This window comes from Manis pentadactyla, chromosome 2 (genome assembly GCF_030020395.1).
Source record: "Manis pentadactyla isolate mManPen7 chromosome 2, mManPen7.hap1, whole genome shotgun sequence".
NCBI lineage: Eukaryota > Metazoa > Chordata > Mammalia > Pholidota > Manidae > Manis > Manis pentadactyla.
In genome coordinates, this window is record NC_080020.1 from 111790588 (window position 1) to 111806876 (window position 16289).

Genomic DNA, 16289 nt, shown 5'->3' on the forward strand with positions numbered 1-16289 from the left:
TCAACAGTTACCCATGTAGAGGGGGGGAAAAGATGGCACAGTAGGAAGGCAAGGTGGAAACCTCCTCCCACACACACACACACCAAGGAAGCAGCTATAGCAAATGCAACTAACCCTGAAAATGACCTGAAGACTGCAGAGCAGACCACCTACACCTAGGGAAGAAGACCAGACAGAATAAAGTGGCAGAGCAGCAATGGAGCAGAGGAGATAAAGGGATATGTGTAACTGTTAAACCACTGTGCCGTATATTTGAAACCAATAAAAGATTGTATATCAATGATACTTCAATTTTTTTTAAGTATTAATTAATATAAGTTACCCATATTATTAAATCCTCCCACTAATGCAGTTAGCATCTGTCAACACAGGAAGATGTTACAGAATCACTGGCTATATCGCTCCATGCTGGACTACTATCCTCGTGACTAACTTATACTTATGAATGAGAATTTTTGTGCCCCTTTATCCCCCTCACCCTCCCTACCCACTCACCCACCCTAAACCCCCCCTATGATAACCACAAGTCACTGTTCAGGAAACACATGATAATTTTAAAATCATAAATACTGATGCTCAAAAAAGAAAAAGAAAAAGAAAAAAATCACTATCAATAACAGGAATAACTCATTTCTCACCTCCAACACTTAGGTTGAAAATGGATAATTAAAAGGAAATAACTAAGCATTTATCCTACCTCTCCAGTAGAAACTGAACTTGAGGGTAACCAAATAACACTGTTAATAAGGAAAATTCTTTTGAAGAATGCCAGCAAACAAATGTAGGTGAAACAATAGAATTAGAAAATCACAAACTTGGAACCCTCAGTGAGATAACTGATATAGATATGAATAATCAAAGGATGCTAAACTAAGTGAAGACAGGGTAAGAATCTAGATATTCCCATGGAATCAAAGAATCTTCCCACGAAGTTCTTGTCTATCTCAAATATATATTAACTTTACAATGGAGGAATCTGATGTCACCAACTGAATCCAAGGATCAAATTTAATTGCTGGTAACAAATAATGGCAACAAATAGACAACACAAGCCACCTGATATGATACAATATGGATTATGATCAAGCTTTTGGATCTTCTATAGAAAATGCTTCAGAAAAATAAACATTTCTAAAGTTAAATGATACCATTAGGAAGCAATTAGAAAGGAAGAAAGGAAGAACCTTACAGAGGACAACTATATCTGTTTAACAAATTCATGGGAAAGAAAATGGTAGGAAGCAGACAGTGTTCTAGATTAAAAGTTACGTAAGAGAAGTACAAAATAAATGCGATGTGTATTACATGATTGAATCCATGTTTGACAAACCAGCATTAAAACAAATTTTGAGGACAAACAGCAAAATTTAAATATGGATTGTCATTAGAAATAGTAAGAAATTCTAAAGAATTTTCTTAGATATAATAATTGCAACTATGTATATAGGTAAATGTCTACTTTTGAAAGATATATACTGAAGTATTTCAAAGTGAAAATGTCTGTTTTTACTTATAAATACTTCAGATATTACAAAAATGAGATGAAGCAAATACAGAAAAGTGCTTATAACTGTTTAAGTAGAAGGTAGATTGCTACTATTAATACTACTTTTCTCTGAAATTTTGCACAGTGAAAAGTTAATTACAGATGAATATATAACTACAAGGATATAAAATACACACTGAGTAAAAAAACACTGTCTTAAAAAGGCAAGTCACATATTTGGAGATTAGGGGCAAAAGATGGGAAAGTTGAATGGTTCTCATGATTTAAAATAGCAGCATTCACATAATGTTTGCAGTATTAGAGTTTATATTAATCTTAAAGGGATTGTCAAGAATTCTGTTTCTTCCCATCTACCCTCTGATAGCTCACTACTATATATAGGAAGCAAAAAATTTAATTACAGAAGAGAAAATAAGCTTATTCTTGGGCTTTTCCACATTTTCAATTATGACAGTGTAGCAAATGACATACTTTAGTAACAGAGCACTAGCTTGAGACTCATGAGACACGGATTCTATTCAGAGCTGATCATTAATAGAATACTGGATAGCCCAGAAGAGTTCAGTTTATAGCTGGAAAAGTAAAAAGAGAACACAATTCCTATATGAATCAAGCAACTATCAAATGGGAAAAAGAAATATAACAACATATTTTAAGTACATTTTTAAAAGGTCATCACACTAACTCATGTTACCATTTTAAATCATGAGAGCTTTTTTAAATGCAGTCATCTTTGGAGATACTCAGTTCTTTAAATTTTTTTTCTTTTCCAACTGATCTGCTATGTTCACTTAGGGAATTTTCATATCTTTACTGAAGGCAGTTTAAGAGTTAATGACTTCAAGATTTACAAATCAAAATGATTTGTAGAAAACTGGCCAAAGCCACTTTAGTCAAGTATAACTGTTAGGTTATTTTGGTCGATACCTCAAACTGCCAGAGAAATTTGAGGTTTAAAACCCAATTCTGAACCACATATGAACATTTCTTATCTAAGCATTTATCAGCAAGTAAGGAAGAACAATTCATATGACCTGTTCTCCAAGTATAAGAAAGCTCTCCAAGCTCTCCACCCTCTTCAATGCTTCAACCACCCCTTTCCTGGAGGGATCACTGGAAGCAAACACTCAACAGTCTAGAGAAAGGAACTTTCTCCATACAGTTGATGAAATCCAGAGTTTACAAGTAGATATTAGGTTTAGCAAAAAAAAAAAATTCCTAAGAGCTCAGGTTAAGGTGAAACTAGATTCTGTTCACACAAGAGTAGGAAATTGGGTTTAAGTCAATTTGGCTAATAGACATATCTTAAGTATCTTCAAATGTCATCAACTAGAGTTCATTTCCAACATATATTATGCAAGTTAACAAGACAGCAGCTTCACCAGTAAAAATCCATTTTTGATATCCAATATGCTAAAAGATCAAATACGGAGAAAAAAAGAAATGAAAGGGTGGCTTGTGATAGCAATATGCAAAGCCTTTTCTGATACAAATGTTAGCAGACCATAACTGCACAGTGCAGCATTAACCTTCACCTGGTTACTGGCTTAACATATGTTGTACATGCATACATACTGTGCAGTGTTTAATGGGTGTTTTAAAATAAAATAGGTAATGTGACAATTTCTAAATACAAATTTTTAAAAAGAAAATGTCTCTAAAACACAAATTAATGACACTAAAAGAAAAAATTAAGGTAGGCTCTTTTTTCACTTGAATAATGAAGGGAAAATGCAGTCATATAAACACAGTATTTTGGTACAAATCATTATCAATGGAAATGAAATAACAGCTGTCTTCAAAAATTAAGGTTTTAAGCTGCGCAATACATACCATTCACAGGGCTGAAGAGACCGAAATGCCTTAAAAGAAGCATCCATTCCAGCAAAATCCCAGAACTTAACATCATAGTCATATCCTCCAGTCACCAAACGGGCACCTGAGGGGTCCAGACCTAAAGCAGAAACCTGGTTTAAAAAAAAATTAATTATAGATAAGCTACTTATAACCTATTATAAACCTCATTTCCTTTATGTAACCTCGACTCCTATCTTACAGGTATTGGAAGTATAGACCTCCAACTGCTGTTACGTCTGAAAAGTGAGATGGACAGCAACTTTTATATTATCTGACTTAGTTATTCTATTATTTCTTTTGAAATAAAGGGAAAATATTTTAATTTAATCTAATCTCCAGCTTTGTCTCAACTTACATATACTCAGAATAGTTGTCATTGCAATTCCATATGATAAACACAGTTCCTTTGGTAAAAAGTAGCAATCTCACAAAAAACTCAGCATTTTCAATACACAATTCTGAGGAAACTTAAGACAGTTTAACTATTGTTAAATGAAGACCACAAGAATCTAAACTACCAAAATGAGAGACACTAAATGGGAGTGTTATGAAATCCACTTAACAAAGTAGAAATGATTGTCCTGTGCAATAGCATATGACTCAGATATTTCGTGGATTAAAGATGGTGGCGTGAGACAGAGGCTTCCTCCTAAAACTGCATATAATATGAAAATATAATTAATACAACTAATCCTGAAAGAGCAACAGGTAGGAAGACTGCGCCAAACTGCATACACCTGGAGAAAAGAATAAACCTCACAGAACAGGGTAACATACCAAACCTGTGGACAGGCGGGACCCAAGCCCTTTCCCCACCCCAGCTCAACGGCTGGAGGAAGGGAAACGGAGTGGGGAGTGGAGGCCTGGGACTGCTGAATACCTAACTCCAGAGATCTGCTCTGGGAACACAAACCTACATTTCATGGTGCTTGCATGGTAGACTCGTGATTAGGGGGTTGGAACACTTAGGCAGGCAGAATTCCTGGAGACTCTGAGATTCCAGCTGATTGTGTAAAGCAGGGATCCATATCAGGCTGTTCGGGGACACACAAAAGTTCTTAACAGCAAGAGGGCAGCTAAAGGGGCAAGGATTGCACAGAGCTAACTGTTCAGGAGAAAGGACAGGAAGACAAAATTGTCCACGTGCATTCTGCCCAGCAGGGTGGGAGCTTTCACTTTATTCAGGCACTCCAGCTCCCTGGATAGCTACAAACCTCCAAGGACCCCCTCCTTGATATGCAGCCTACTGCAATTTTCTCCCAGCCAACCCAATCTGGCTTGCAAACCAGCAAACCCTACCCTGGTGTTAGGCCAGCCAGAGAGAAGACCTGTCTACAGCAACTACAAATGCAAAGCATGGAGGCTTATACCTGTGTGTTGGCCTACTGGTTCAGGCAATGGAGACAGACATAACAGCTGGGAAGCAGGAAACATCTCTCTCTACGCCAAAGGCACCAGTAAGACTCCCTGCGACCCCTGATATTGGTTCAGGGGCTGAGCAGCTCCAAAGTGTAGAGCTTCTGGACACTACAGGGCGCTATATACAAATACGAAATGCCAAAGAAACATAGTTCAAAGAAAAATTATGAATCAAACTCATGAGAAAGATTCAAATGACATGGACCTCATGACTCTTCCTCAAAGGTAGATCAAAATAAAAATCATTAACATGCTCATGGAGGAACAGAAAAATATTGAAGAACTCAGGAATGAATTTCAGCGGGAGATCCAATCATTGAAGAGCACAATGGAGGGTATTAAAAGCAGATCAGGTATGGAAGAGGAGATGATAAGTGAAATAGAAACTAGGGAAGAGGAATACAAAGAAGGTGAGGCACAGAGAAAAAAACATCTCTAAGAATGAAAGAATATCAAGAGAACTGTGTGAGTAATCCGAAAGGAACAATATTAGCATTATAGGAGTACCAGAAGAAGAAGCGAGAGAAAAAGGGAGAGAAGGTGTCTTTGAGGAGGTAACTGCTGAAAACTTCCCCAATCTGGGGATTGAGATAGTCTCTCAGGTCATGGAGATGCACAGATCTCCCAATACAAGGGACCCAAGGAAGACAACACCAAGATATATAGTAATTAAAATGGCAAAGATAAAGAATAAGGACAGACTATTAAAAGCAGCAAAAGAGGGAAATAACATCACATACAAAGGAAAACCCATCAAGCTATCATCAGAAATCTTACAGGCAAGAAGGAAGTGGCATGATGTATTTAATGCAATGAAGTAGAAGGGACTCAAACCAAGAATACATCACCCAGCAAGATTATCATTTAAATTTGAAGGAGGGATTAATCAATTTCCAGATAAGCAAAAGCTGAGGGAATTTATCTCCCAAAAACCATCTCTACACTGTATTTTGGAGGGACTGCAATAGATGGAAGTGTTCCTAAGGTTTAATAGCTGTCACCAGAGGTAATAAAACCACAGAAAAGAAAGTAGAACACCTAATTACTAAACAAATGCAAAATTAAATTAACTATCCCCAAAGTCAATGAAGGGACGGACAAAGAGCACAGAATATGATACCAGATACATGAAGAATGGAAGAGGATGAAAAAGTAGGAGAAAAAAGGAACCTTCAGACTGTGCTTGTAATACCATATTAAGTGAGTTAAGTTAGACTCTTAGACAGTAAGGAAGTTAACCTTGAAACTCTGGTAACCACAAATCTACAGCCTGCAATGGCAATAAGTACATACCTATCGATAATCACCCTAAATGTAAATGGACTGAATACACCAATCAAAAGACACTGAGTAACTGAATAGATAAAAAAAAAGAACACCCATCTATATGGTGCCTACAAGAGACTCACTTTAAACCAAAAGATATACACAGACTAAAAGTGAAGGGATGGAAAAAGATATTACAGGAAAGTAATAGGGAGAAAAAAGCAGGAATTGTAGTACTTGTATCAGACAAAATAGACTTCAAAACAAAGAAAGTCTCAAGAGAGAAAGAAGAACATTACATAATGAAAAAGGGGTCAATCAAACAAGAAGATATAATCATTATAAATACCCATGTTCACGACACAGGAGCGCATACATATGTGAAACAAATACTAACAGAATTAAAAGGGGAAATAGAATGCAAAGCAGATAGATCAACCAGACAGAAAATAAGTAAGGAGACATAGGCACGGAACAACACATAGGAATAGATGGGCCTAACAGACATCTGCAGAGCCCTACACCCAAAACCAACAGAATAGTCGTTCTTCTCAAAAGCACATGGAAGATTTTTCAAGAATAGATCATGTACCAGGCCACAAAAAGGGCCTCAGTAAATTCAAGAAGATTGAAATTTTATCAACCACTTTCTCAGAACACAAAGGTATGAAACTAGAAATAAATTACAAAAGGAAAATGAAAAATCCCACAAAAACATGGAGGCTTTACAACATGCTCCTAAATAACCAATGGATCAATGACCAAATAAAAACAGAGACCAAGCAATATATAGAGACAAATGACAACAATAATTCAACACCTCAAAATCTGTGGAATGCAGCCAAAGCCATGTGCTAAGAGGAAAGTATATTGCAATACAAGCCTACATCAGGAAAGAAGAACAAACCCATATGAGCAGTCAAAATTCAAAATTAATGAAACTAGAAAAAGAAAAACAAATAAGGCCCAAAGACAGTAGAAGGAGAGACATAATAAACATTAGAGCAGAAATAAATAAAATTGGGGAGAATAAAACAATAGAAAGAATCAATGAAAGCAAGAGCTGGTTCTTGGAGAAAATTTAAAAAATAGATAAACCCCTAGCCACACTTATCAAGAAATAAAGAGAGTCTACTTACATGAACAGAATCAGAAATGGAAAGGAAAGATCATGACACACCACAGAAAGACAAAGAATTATTAGAGGTTACTATGAAAAATGATATGCTAACAAACTGGATAACCTAGAAGAAATGGACAATTTTATAGAAAAATACAACCTTCCAAGGCTGACCAAGGAAGAAACAGAAAATCTGAACAGACCAATTACCAGCAATGAAATTGAACGGATAATCAAAACACTCCCTAAGAACAAATGCCCTGGACCAGAGCGCTCCACTGCTGAATTTTATCAAACATTTAGTAAGTCCAAATACCGATTCTCCTTAAAGTTTTCCAAAAAATAGAAGAGGAGGGAATACTTTCAAAGTCAATCAATGAAGCCAGCATGACTGTAATACCAAAACCAGGCAGAGACACCACAAAAAAAAGAAAATTACAGACCAATATCCCTCATGAACATAGACTAAAAAATACTCAACAAAATATTAGCAAACCAAAATCAAAAATACATCAAATAGATTGTCCACCATGATCAAGTAGGATTTATTCCAGGGAATGCAAGGAGGGTACAACATTAGAAAATTCATCAACATCATCCACCACGTCAACAAAAAGGAGGACAAAAACCACATGATCATCTCCATAGATGCTGAAAAAGCATTTGACAAAATTCAACATCCATTCATGATAAAAACTCTCAAAAAATGGGCATACAGGGCAACTACTTCAACATAAAAAAGGCCATATATGACAAACCCACAGCCAATTTTATGCTTAAGAGGGAGAAGCTGAAAGCTTTTCCTTTAAGATCGGGAAAAAGACAAGGATGCCCACTTTCTCCACTTCTATTCAACATCGTACTGTAGGTCCTAGACACAGCAATCAGACAACACAAAGAAATAAAAGGCACCCAGATTGGCAAAGAAGAAGTTAAACTGTCCCTGTTTGCAGATGACATGATATTATACATAAAAAATCCACTCCAAAAATACTAGACCTAATATCTGAATTCAGCAAAGTTTCAGGTTACAAAATTAATACACAGAAATCTGTGGCATTCCTATACACTAACAATGAACTAGCAGAGACAGAAATCAGGAAAACAATTCTATCATAGTTGCATCAAAAAGAATAAAATACCTAGGATTAAACCTAACCAAGGAAGTGAAAGACCTATACTCTGAAAACAACAAGACACTCATGAGGGAAACTAAATAAGATACCAATAAATGGAAACACATACTGTGCTCATGGATATGAAGAATTAATATTGTCAAAATGGTCATCCTGCCTAAAGCAATCTATAGATTCAAAGAAACTCCTATCAAAATACCAACAGCATTGTTCAATGAACTAGAGAAAATCATCCTCAAATTCACACAGAAGCACAAAAGACCTCGAATAGCCAAAGCAATTCTGAGAAGGAAGAATAAACCTGGGGGGATTATGCTCCCCAACTTCAGGCTCTACTACAAAGCCACAGTAATCAAGTCAATTCGACACTGGCACAAGAACAGACCCATAGACCAATGGAACAGACTAGAGAGCCCTGATATAAACCCAACCATACACATGGTCAATTAGTATATGATAAAGGAGCCATGGACATACAATGGGGAAATGACAGCCTCTTCAACAACTGGTGTTGGTAAAACAGGACAGCTACATGCAAGAGAATGAAACTGGATTATTGTTTAACCCCAGACACAAAAGTAAACTCCAAATGGATTAAAGACTTGAATGTAAGTCATGAAACCATAAAACTCTTAGAAGACAACATAGGCAAACATTTCCTGAATATAAGCATGAGCAACTTCTTTCTGAACGCAGCTCTTCGAGAAAGGGAAACAAAAGGAAAAATTAACTCATGGGAATACATCAAACTAAAATGTTTCTGTACAACAAAGGACACCATCAACAGAACAAAAAGGCACCCTACAGAATGGGAGAATATATTTGTATCCAACAAGGGGTTAACATCCAAAATATAAAAAGAACTTACATGCCTCAACACCCAAAAAAGCAAATTACCCAATTAAAAAAGAGGACATGAAGAGGCAGTTCTCCAAAGAAGAAATTCAGATGGCCAACAGACACATGAAAAGATGCTCCTCATCACTAATCATCAGGGAAATGCAAACTAAAACCACAATGAGATATTACCTCACACCAGCAAGCATGGCCAGCATTAAAAAGACTAAGAACAACAAATGCTGGGGAGGATGCGGAGAAAGGAGAACACCCTCCCACTGCTGGAGGGAATGTAAGCTAGTTCAACCACTGTGGAAAGCAATATGGAGGTTCCTTAAAAAACTAAAAATAGAAATTGCATTTGACCAGGGAATTCCATGCCTTGGAATTTACTCAAAGAACACAACTTCTCAGATTCAAAAAGACATATGCACCCCTATGTTTATTGCAGCACTTTTTACAATAGCCAAGATAATGGAAGCAACCTAAGTGTCAATCAATAGATGAATGGATAAAGAAGATGTAGTACATATACACAATGGAATACTATTCAGCCATAAGAAATAAACAAATCCTACTCTTTTTGCAACAACATGGATGGAGCTGGAGGACATTATGCTCAGTGAAACAAGCCAGGTGGAGAAAGACAAGTATGAAATGATTTCACTCATCTGTGGAGTATAAGAGCAAAGAAAAAACTGAAGGAACAAAACAGCAGCAGACTCACAGAACCCAAGAATGGACTAACAGTTACCAAAGGGAAAGGGACTGGGGAGGGTGGGGTGGGAAGGGAGGGATAAGGGGGGAAATGGGGCTTTACGATTAGCACACATAATGTAGCAGAGGGGGAACATGGAGAAGGCAGTATACACAGAGAAGACAAGTAATGATTCTATAGCATCTTACTATGCTAATGGATAGTGTCTGTAAAGGGGTATGTGTTGGGGACATGATAATAGGGGGAGTCAAGTAACCATAATGTTGTTCAAGTAACTGTACACTAACCATACCAAAATAGAAAAAGAAAAAAGAAAAAAAAAAAAAAAGGAATATACACCATGACCAATGGAAATTTATTCCAGAAATAAGTCCAAGAATACAAGGTTGGTCTAACATGAAAATCAACTATAGTAATACACTATAATAATAGAATAAATAACAAAAACACACAACCATCTCAACAGAACCTGTCAAAAAACTATTCAAACAAATAAATGAGTTCAATACATTTGCAAGAAATAGGATCAATATACAAAAACCAATTGTATTTCAATACATTACCAATGAAAAATGCATATACGAAATTAAGAAAATAATTCAATTTACAATGTCATTAAAAATGATACTAAGATTTCAAACAATAAGGCTTCTCTCTCACTTACCAACTTTACATTTCCCTGTATGGCCCCGGAAGATGACTGGTTAGCCAGAGACAGGTAAGATTCCTCAAGGGAGGAACAACCTAAGACAGGCACAGTCGCAGGGGGGCCATCAGGTGAGAAATTGGGGATCAACAGAGGTGAGGCTTAGAAGAACCTCACCCCCCTGTTCTGAGAGAAATCTTCTGCATCCGTGGATGTTTTATTGCCCTTGTCTAGCTTGGATTAACACATAGTCTACTGACACACACCTGATCATCTACATTTGCTCTCTTACAACACTAAACTATGTTTTCTACCTTTATCTTGTATCTACCTACCACTTCAGCATTTTATTAAAAATAATAATAATAAAGAGAGAAATGTGGTATCCACATATAAATCAAGTATAAAAATCAAATGAGTATTCATATTTGAACTGACTGTTTATAGTTCATAATGCATGAGCAAAACCGAAAGTTTCTGTGATGACTGCCCTTGTACTGTTCACCATGTAACTTATTCACTATGTAAGAATTTGTTCTCCATGTAAGAACTTGTTCGTTATGCTTCAGAAGAAAAAAAAAATGATACTAAGAAATAAATATTACAGAGAAGTATGACTTGTACACTAAAAATTATAAAATAATGTTTAAATTTTTTTAAAGATCTAAATAAATACAAATACATTCCACAATCCTGAATCAGAATATTTAATATTATTAAGATAACAATACTCCCAAATTGGTTTAGACTCAACATAATCTCTATCAAAATCCCAGTTGGCTTTTCTGAAGATATTCAAAACCTGATCCTAAAATCCACAAGGAAATGCAAAGGACACAAAATATCAAAAGCAGTATTAAAAATGGTAGAGTCACACTGAAGACAAACCTCTCAATTTCAAAACTTAAATACAAAGCTATAGTAATAAAGACAGTATGGTATTGGCATCAGGATAGACTCACAGATCAATGGACTAAAATTAATTGAGAGCCTAAAAAGAAAGCTTTACATCTGTGGTTCACTAATTTTCACCAGTTTTAAGTACTAACCTATTTCATGAGTCAATTTTATAATACAGGTCATCTTCAGTTTGCATCGTACCATGTTAAATGAAATTCATGCATAATGGAACTAAACAAAGTGAAGACACAGTCCCAATATGCACAGGTTTCTGTAACTAGTACTGTGCAATGCTAGGTCTCCTTGTATATACACTTTTTACAAATAATAACAGTGAGAATACTCTAAACACCACACAAATTTAAAACTGGAGCATCTGAAGACAACTGCACTTTCATCTAAGTCTAGCATCCAGTACAGTTACTGATGTTATGTTAGTCCATAATGTTGAGAATAAACATTTGTATTTTATTGAGTAAACATTTGTAAACAGTCTGTTCATTTTCTTAAGCCAACTTTCCAATCTTGTCATACTTTTCAAATTGATTCAGAAGACTGAATGTGAAAAAGCAGTATTTCAAAATCAAAACAGTATCTAACAACTCTTCCCATTTCATATGTTTAACATAAAAATCCGTGAAATCAAATATGAATTATGCTTGCTTGGAACTGTTATGTTGCCTATCACACCATGGTAAGAATATTCACCAAATAGATGTATTTCTTCAATGGAGAGGAGGAAAAGAGAGAACAGAAAAATTATTCCAGGTTAAGAGATATAGAAAATAAATAATGATGATTCTCTTAACAGTGAGTTAGGGGCTGTCAGAAAAAGATGACATTGTGAGAAGTGAGGCACAAATCTCCTCCCAAAACCACATAAAACAAGAAAATATAGCAAATACAACGAAACCTAAAAAAGCAATGCAAATACTGCAGAACAGACTGCCTACATCTGGGCAAAAGAGAAGACCTCACAGAAAAGGGTAAAGTAGCAGAGCCGTGATCTGGTGGGACCCAAGCCCTCCACCCACCCTAGCTCACAAGTGGGAGGAAGACAAACGAGCAGGGAGAGAGTACAACCCAGAACTGCTGAACACCCAGTCCTAGAGATCTGCTTTGGGAGCACATACAAACTTTACAGGGTGCTCTGGAGATTAGTGGGGTTGAAAGGCAAAGACAGCAGAATAGTGCAAGAGACTGAGAGTCTAGCCGCTTGTGCAGTACAGGTGGAGTACACAACAGGACCCCCTGGGACAAAAGAAAGGTGGGCAATTTGAGAGACTTCCCAGCTGCGAGAGGGGCACTAAAGGGGCAAAGATTACAAAGAGCTCACTGCTCAGGAGAAAAGGTGGGTAAAAAATCCTGGCATGCTCAGCCCAGCAGGTTGGGGACTCTCAGGAGCTTCAAATGTTTTATCACCTTGGCTGCCAATGGCAGCCTGCAGGCCCCACACTGCTTTAGGCAGCCTGCCACTCCTTCCTCTCCCACACACCTGCTGCTCACGGCATTGCAAAAGGCCAGCTGAAGGGTGGCCATGCCTATGACAGCTACCCAGGGCATAGTACAGAGGCTCCTACCTGCACACTCAGCATGATGGACCTGGAGGTGGAGGCAGGCACTACAGCCAGGAAAGCAAGAGCTCTTTCCTTGCAGCAGATCCGGTTCTGCTTGCCTGTGACCCCTGCCATTGCTGCAGATACTCAGCAGCTCCAGCAAGAAGAGCTTCTAGAGTGTGCTGCCTACACAAAGTTATTATTCCACTGGAAACACTAAATAAAGGAAATGGCAAAAGAATTTGGTCCAAAGAAAGTGGAAAGAAAAAAACATGAGAAAGAGGGCTAAGTGAAACTGAAATCACATACCTTTTCACAAAGATTTCAAAATAAAGTTATAAACATATGGAACAACAGAAAAATATTCAGGATCTTAAGGAGGACTTCAACAAAGACACAGCAACTTTGAAAAATACAGTATCTGAAAGGAAACATAGAATGGAGGGATTTAAAAGAAGATTAGGTGAGATAGAGGAGATGGTAAATGAAACAGAAGAAGAAGAAAGAGAAAAAGGGATAGAAAGTCTCTGAAGAAATAATTGCTGAAAACTTCCAAATTCTGGAGAAGGAAATAGTCTCTCAGGCCATGAAAGTGCACAGATCTCCCAACACAAGGGAACCAAGGAAGACAACACCAAGACATATAATAATTGAAATGGCAAAGATCAAGGACAAGGACAGAGTATTGAAAGCAGCCAGAGAGAGAAAAATGATGATCACATACAAAGGAAAACCCATCAGGCTATCATCAGACTTCTCAGCAGAAACTTTACAGGCCAGAATGGAGTGGCATGACATATTTAGTGCAATGAAACAGAAGGACCTTCAACGAAGAATACTCTACCCTACAATATTATCATTTAAATTTGAAGGAGGAATTAATTTCCAGATGAGCAAAAGTTGAGGGAATACACCACCCACAAGCCATCTCTGGAGTGTATGTTAAAGGAACTGATCCAAATAGAAGTGCTCCTAAGGCTAAACAGCTATCACCACAGAAAACAAAACTACAGTAAAGGAAGTAGACCAATTAGTTACTAAGCAAATGCAAAATTAAATCTACTACTCACAAAATTAGTCAAGGCATACACAAAGAGGACAGAATATGATAGCTAATATGTAAAGAGAAGAGAAGGAAGAAGAACAAGAAGGGGAGAAAAAAGTACCTTTACATTGTTTTTGAAATTGTGTAATAAGCAAAATAAGACAGACTGCTATATAGTAAGGAAGCTACCGTTGAACCTTTGGTAACCACAAATCTAAAGCCTGCAATGGCAATAAGTACATATCTACTGATAATCACACTAAGTGTAAATGAACTGAATGCACCAATCAAAAGACAGAGCTACAGATTGGATAAAAAAACAAGACCCATCTATATGCTGCCTACAAGAGACTCAATTCAAACCCAAAGACATACATAGACTAAAAGTGAAGGGATGGAAAAAGATATTTCATGCAAATAATAGGGAGAAAAAAGCAGGAGACTCAGTACTTTATCAGACAAAATAGAATTCAAAACAAACAAAGCAACAAGAGACAAAAAATGATATTACATAACAATAAAGGGGTCAATTCAACAAGAGGGCATACCCATTATAAGTATCTATGCACCCAATATAGGAGGACCTAAATATGTGAACAAATACTAACAGAATTAAAGGGGGAAACAGAATGCAATGCATTCATTTTAGAAGACTTCAACACACCACTCACTCCAAAAGACAGATCAACCAGACAGAAAATAAGGAGACAGAGGCACTAAACAATGCATTAGAACAGATGGACCTAACAGACATCTACAGAACACTCCACCCAAAAGCAGCTGGATACACATTCTTCCAATTGTACATGGAACATTTTCCAGGATCGATCACATACTAGGCCACAAAAAGAGCATCAGTAAATTCACAAGGATTGTAACTGTGCCAACCAGCTTCTCAGGCCACAACATTTCTATGAAACTAGAAATAAATTATGCAAAGAAAACAAAAATGTCCACAAACACATGGAGACTTAACAACCTGCTCCTAAATAATCAGTGAGTTAATGACCAAATAAAAACAGAGATCAAGCAATATATACGATATCTCAACACCACAAAATCTGTGGGAAGCAGTGCAGGCCATGCTAACAGGGAATTATACCGCAATACAGGCTTAACTCAGGAAAGAAGAACAATCCCAAAAGAACAGTCTAAACTCAATTAATGAAACTAGAAAAAGAATAACAAATGAGGCCCAAAGTCAGCAGAAAGAGGGACATAATAAAGATCAGGGCAGAAATAAATAAAATTGAGAAGAAAAAACAATAGGAAGAATCAATGAAACTTCAAGGATGTAAACCAAATAGACAAACCCCCACCCAGACTTATAAAGAAAAAAAGAGTCTACACACAAAGACAGAATCAGAAATGAGACAGTAAAAATCACTATGGACACCACAGAAATACAAAGAACTATCAGAGAATACTATGAAAAATTATATGCCAACTACATGGATAACAGAGAAGAAAAATGGATAACTTTCTAGGAAAATACAACCTTCCAAGACAGACCCAAGAAGAAACAGAAAATCTGAACAGACCAATTACCAGCAATGAAATTGAATTAGAAAATCAAAAAACTACCTAAGAACAAAAAGCCTGTGCCAGATGGCTTCACCACAGAATTTTATCAGACATTTGGAGAAGACCTAATACCCATTCTCCTTAAAGTTTTCCAAAAAGTAGAAGAGGAGGGAATACCTCCAATTCATTCTATGAGGCAAGCATCACTCTAATACCAAAACGAGGCAAAGACACCACAAAAAAAGAATATAACAGACCAAAATACCTGATGAACATAGATGCAAAAATCCTCAAAAAAATATTACCAAATCAACTTCAAAAATACATCAAAATAATCGTCCATCACGATCAAGTGGGATTTATTCCAGGGATGCAAGGACAGTTATAAGAAAATCCATCAACACGATACACCACCATCAACAAAAAGAAGGACAAAAACCACATGATCATCTCCGTAGATACTGAAAAAGCATTCGACAAAATTCAACATTCATTCATGATAAAACTCTCAACAAAATGGGTATAGAGGGCAAGTATCTCAACATAATAAAGGCCATATACAACAAATCCACAACCAACATCATACTTAACAGCAAAAAGCTAAAAGCTTTTCCTCTAAGGTCAGGAACAAGACAAGGATGCCCACTCCCCCCACTTTTATTCAACATAGTACTGGAGGCCCTAACCATGGCAATCAGACAACATAAAGAAATAAAAGGCATCCTGATTACTAAGGAAGAAGTTAAACTGTCTGTTTA

General features: G+C 36.7%; 1 protein-coding gene across 2 annotated transcripts in view; it reads right to left on the reverse strand.

The window, feature by feature from the left end:
- The window catches only part of WDR70 (WD repeat domain 70), a 404364-nt gene that overhangs the window by 313052 nt on the left and 75023 nt on the right, over positions 1–16289 (reverse strand). For both annotated transcript variants that reach the window (XM_036886101.2, XM_036886094.2), the window contains exon 7: positions 3341–3474. In XM_036886101.2, coding sequence (XP_036741996.2) covers positions 3341–3474 — 134 coding nt within the window. The remainder of the gene's footprint in view (positions 1–3340; positions 3475–16289) is intronic.